This window comes from Rutidosis leptorrhynchoides, chromosome 1 (genome assembly GCF_046630445.1).
Source record: "Rutidosis leptorrhynchoides isolate AG116_Rl617_1_P2 chromosome 1, CSIRO_AGI_Rlap_v1, whole genome shotgun sequence".
NCBI classification, from domain to species: domain Eukaryota; kingdom Viridiplantae; phylum Streptophyta; class Magnoliopsida; order Asterales; family Asteraceae; genus Rutidosis; species Rutidosis leptorrhynchoides.
The window spans coordinates 260,011,582-260,015,829 of NC_092333.1; the positions used below are offsets into that span (position 1 = coordinate 260,011,582).

At 35.2% G+C, this 4,248-nt stretch overlaps 1 protein-coding gene across 1 annotated transcript; it reads left to right on the forward strand.

The window, feature by feature from the left end:
- The first annotated feature begins 2,223 nt into the window (after positions 1-2,223).
- On the forward strand, positions 2,224-3,159 carry LOC139897405 (uncharacterized). Its single transcript, XM_071880102.1, has one exon. The coding sequence runs from the start codon at positions 2,224-2,226 to the stop codon at positions 3,157-3,159; it is 936 nt and encodes a 311-aa protein (XP_071736203.1).
- Positions 3,160-4,248: the final 1,089 nt, after the last annotated feature.

The following is a 4,248-nucleotide window of genomic DNA, read 5'->3' on the forward strand; positions in this document are numbered from 1 at the left end:
TCCTAAAGGATCTAAATTTTCATAGTCGTGTGGGACTGTAAACCACTTCGTTACTACCATTGTTCATACCGCCGTATTAAAATCACTGATGTACTAAGTGTGAAGAATAAAGAAGTGATTCTAGTAAAGTTTTATTTCAAGACTATATTGCTTGAGGACAAGCAACGCTCAAGTGTGGGAATATTTGATAATGCTAAAAACGAACATATATTTCATAGCATTATCCCTCAAGAAAGACAAGCTTTTAGTTGCAATTGTTCTATTTACAAGTGATATTCGTTTAAATAATAAAAGGTGAAGACAAAAGACAGATTCGACGATTTGAAGATGCAAACGACAAAAAGCTAAAAAGTACAAAGTACAATCAAAGTGGTTCAAATTATTGATGAGAAACGTCTCAAAATTACAAGAGAATAAGACGCAAAACGCAAAGTACAAGATATTAAATTGTACGCAAGGACGTTCGAAAATCCAGAACCGGGACCAGAGTCAACTCTCAACGCTCGACGCAACGGACTAAAAATTACAAGTCAACTATGCACATGAATATAATATAATATATAATTAATTCTTAAAATTATTTATATATTATATTATTTAATAAAATCGTCGGCAAGAAGCAAACAATCGATTGTGAGCTAGATTCCTGCTTCATGCGATTGTATGGCCTGGAGGCTATATTTCCATGCAATCGTATGGGCCACTTTTTCTGGCCACACTCCTATAAAAAGCAGTTTGATGCTCGAGCAAAAACACATCTTTTTCTTCTCTATCTATCTACGTATTATTTATATATATATATATATATATATATATATATATATATATATATATATATATATATATATATATATATATATATATTATAATTTTAATTTTAATTTTAATTTTAATAATAATAAGGGTATGTTAGCGAATATTGTAAGGGTGTAAGTCGAAATTCTGTCCATGTAACGCTACGCAATTATTAATCATTGTAAGTTATGTTCAACCTTTTTAAATTAATGTCTCGTAGCTAAGTTATTATTATGCTTATTTAAGCCGAAGTAATCATGATGTTGGGCTAAATATTAAAGACGGGGTAATTGGGCTTTGTACCATAATTGGGGTTTGGACAAAAGAACGACACTTGTGGAAATTAGACTATGGGCTATTAATGGGCTTTATATTTGTTTAATTAAATGATAGTTTGTTAATTTAATATAAAGATTTACAATTGGACGTATCTATAAATAACCACATACACTCGATCGGACACGATGGGCGGGATATTTATAAGTACTAATAATCGTTCATTTAACCGGACACGAGAATGGATTAATAGTCAATGGACTTATTAAAACAGAGGTGAATTATATACAAGGAAAATTGGTGTAATTATGGTTTAAGTCCCCAATTAGTTGGAATATTTGACTTCGAATATAAGGATAATTTGACGAGGACACTCGCACTTTATATTTATGACTGATGGACTGTTATGGACAAAAACCAGATGGACATATTGAATAATCCAGGACAAAGGACAATTAACCCATGGTAATAAACTAAAATCAACACGTCAAACATCATGATTATGGAAGTTTAAATAAGCATAATTCCTTTATTTCATATTTAATTGCACTTTTAATTATCGCACTTTAATTTATTTTCATTTTAATTATTGTACTTTTTAATTATCGTAATTTTATTTATCGTCATTTTATCGCAATTTCTATTTATCGCAATTTCATTATCGTTATTTACTTTACGCTTAAAATTAAGTTATATTTATTTTTAATATTTTACATTAGGTTTTAACTTCGACTAAAGTTTTAAAATCGACAAACCGATCATTAAACGGTAAAAACCCCCTTTTATAATAATAATACTACTTATATTTATATTTATATTTATATTTATACAAATATAGTTTTAAAAATATAGCGTTAAACTTGGCTAGCTCCCTGTGGAACGAACCGGACTTACTAAAAACTACATTACTGTACGATTAGGTACACTGCCTATAAGTGTTGTAGCAAGGTTTAGGTATATCCACTCTATAAATAAATAAATAAATAACTTGTGTAAAATTGTATCGTATTTAATTGTATTTCGTAGTAAAATATAAGCTATTTCGTATACACCTCTACGCACATCAAAAACCAAAACAATTACCAAAATCAAAGCCAAAATCAAAATCAAAACAATGCGCCACCCAATCAACCATCTAGCTCGGACGCCAAGATGGACGCGTTCATCTCCGAAATGTGTAAAATAGTGGAAGTGCAAAACAAGTCAATTGGTGCGTTGGCTAAGGAGATTGGTAATGTAGCGGAAAGTAAAGGGAATCGGGAGCCGAGTACAATTCCAAGCTACACGGTTCTAAATTCGAATCATAAGGATCAAGGAAAAGGGCATAGTGTTAATATGGTAGGCACCTTGCGAAGTGGAAAGAAGTATGACAATAAGGTTGGTGAAAAAGAGGTAGTGAAACAAGAGTCAAGTGAGGTTCCTATTGTGCTTGATGAGAATGAGGTAAGTGAAAATGATAACCATGGGAAGGGGGTGAAAAATAAGGAACCAATCGTTAATGAGACTGGGAAATTGGAGACGGAATCAAAAACCGTCCCATTTCCCAAGGCCTCAGAGTCCCCAAACCAATTCCCTTATGGGAAGAAGGGACCACAACCGGAGGACATGTGGGAATCATTTAAACAGGTTAAGATTAATTTGCCCCTTCTCGATGCTATTAGGCAAGTCCCGTGTTATGCTAAATTTTTGAAAGACCTTTGCACTCAAAAGAGGAAGCAAAGGGCGACCTTACCCAAAAAGGTGGAGCTAATTGAGCACCTAAGTGTGGTTGTTTCGGGAATGCTTCCACCTAAATTTAAGGACCCGGGGACCCCATTGATAGTGGTTCCTGTAGGAAACGTGAATGTGAAAAATGCGTTATTGGACCTAGGAACTAGTATCAATATTTTACCTTTTTGTCTAGTTGACCGATTTGAATTGGGTTTAATGAAAAGAACCGACATAATTATTCAACTAGCAGACCAATCAATCAAAACGCCTAGGAGGATATTAGAAGATGTGATAGTAAAAGTGGAGGATTTCTGTTACCCTGTTGACTTTGTTGTGTGGATATTGAATCTAGGAATAGAGATGCCCAGCCCACTATAATCTTGAGGCGCCCATTCTTGGCCACCGTAAATGCCCACATTAATTATCGAACGGGTGCCATGGACATATCATTCGGGAATCGCAAGATGAGGATTAATATATTTAATTCTCTTCACGTCCCAAATGTCCATGAATAACCAATGATGAACTAGTGGAAAAACATACTTCTCACCTAATAACCAATGACCCGGTAGAAGTATTTTGCTTGGGTGATGAAGAGGATGTTGAATGTGAAGAGGTTAAGGCAGTCGAATTAGCTATAGCAAGTACAATGGATGCTAGGTTACCATCTTGGACTCATAAATATGAGCCACTACCTAAGTCCATTGATACTAATACGAGACCTTCATTAGAATCACCACTGACCCTTGAGCTGAAACCATTACCCTCTCATTTAAAGTATGCATTCTTGGGTACTAACGGCACTTTGCCAGTTATTATTGCTTCAGATTTGACAGGTGTGCAGGAAAAAGCTTTAATGGAGGTGCTTCATAATTACAAGGCTGCGGTGGGATGGACTATAACTGATTTGAAAGGGATAAGTCCCTCAGTATGCATGCATCGCATAGTTACAGATCCTGAGGTTAAACCTGCCCGTGACACGCAACGCAGGTTAAACCCGAACATGCAGGAAGTTGTAAAGAAAGAGGTTCTTAAGTGGTTAGACGCGGGGATTATTTTCCCTATTTCGGATAGTCAGTGGGTAAGCTCCACTCAAACAGTGCCAAAGAAAGCTGGGATCACGGTCATGGAAACCGAGGAAGGTGAAAAGATCACAACCCGTCCTGTGACGGGTTGGCGGGTATGTATTGATTACAGGAAGTTAAATGCTGCAACTTCAAAGGATCATTTTCCCTTGCCTTTTATTGATCAAATCATCGAAAAGTTGTCAGGTCAGAAATTTTATTGTTTCTTAGATGGGTATTCGGGATACAATCAGATACCTATTCACCCTAATGACCAAGAAAAAACAACTTTTTCTTGTCCCTATGGAACTTATGCTTTTAGACAAATGCCTTTTGGTCTATGTAATGCACCTACTACTTTTCAAAGGTGTATGATGAGTATTTTTTCAGAATTAATAGGCGA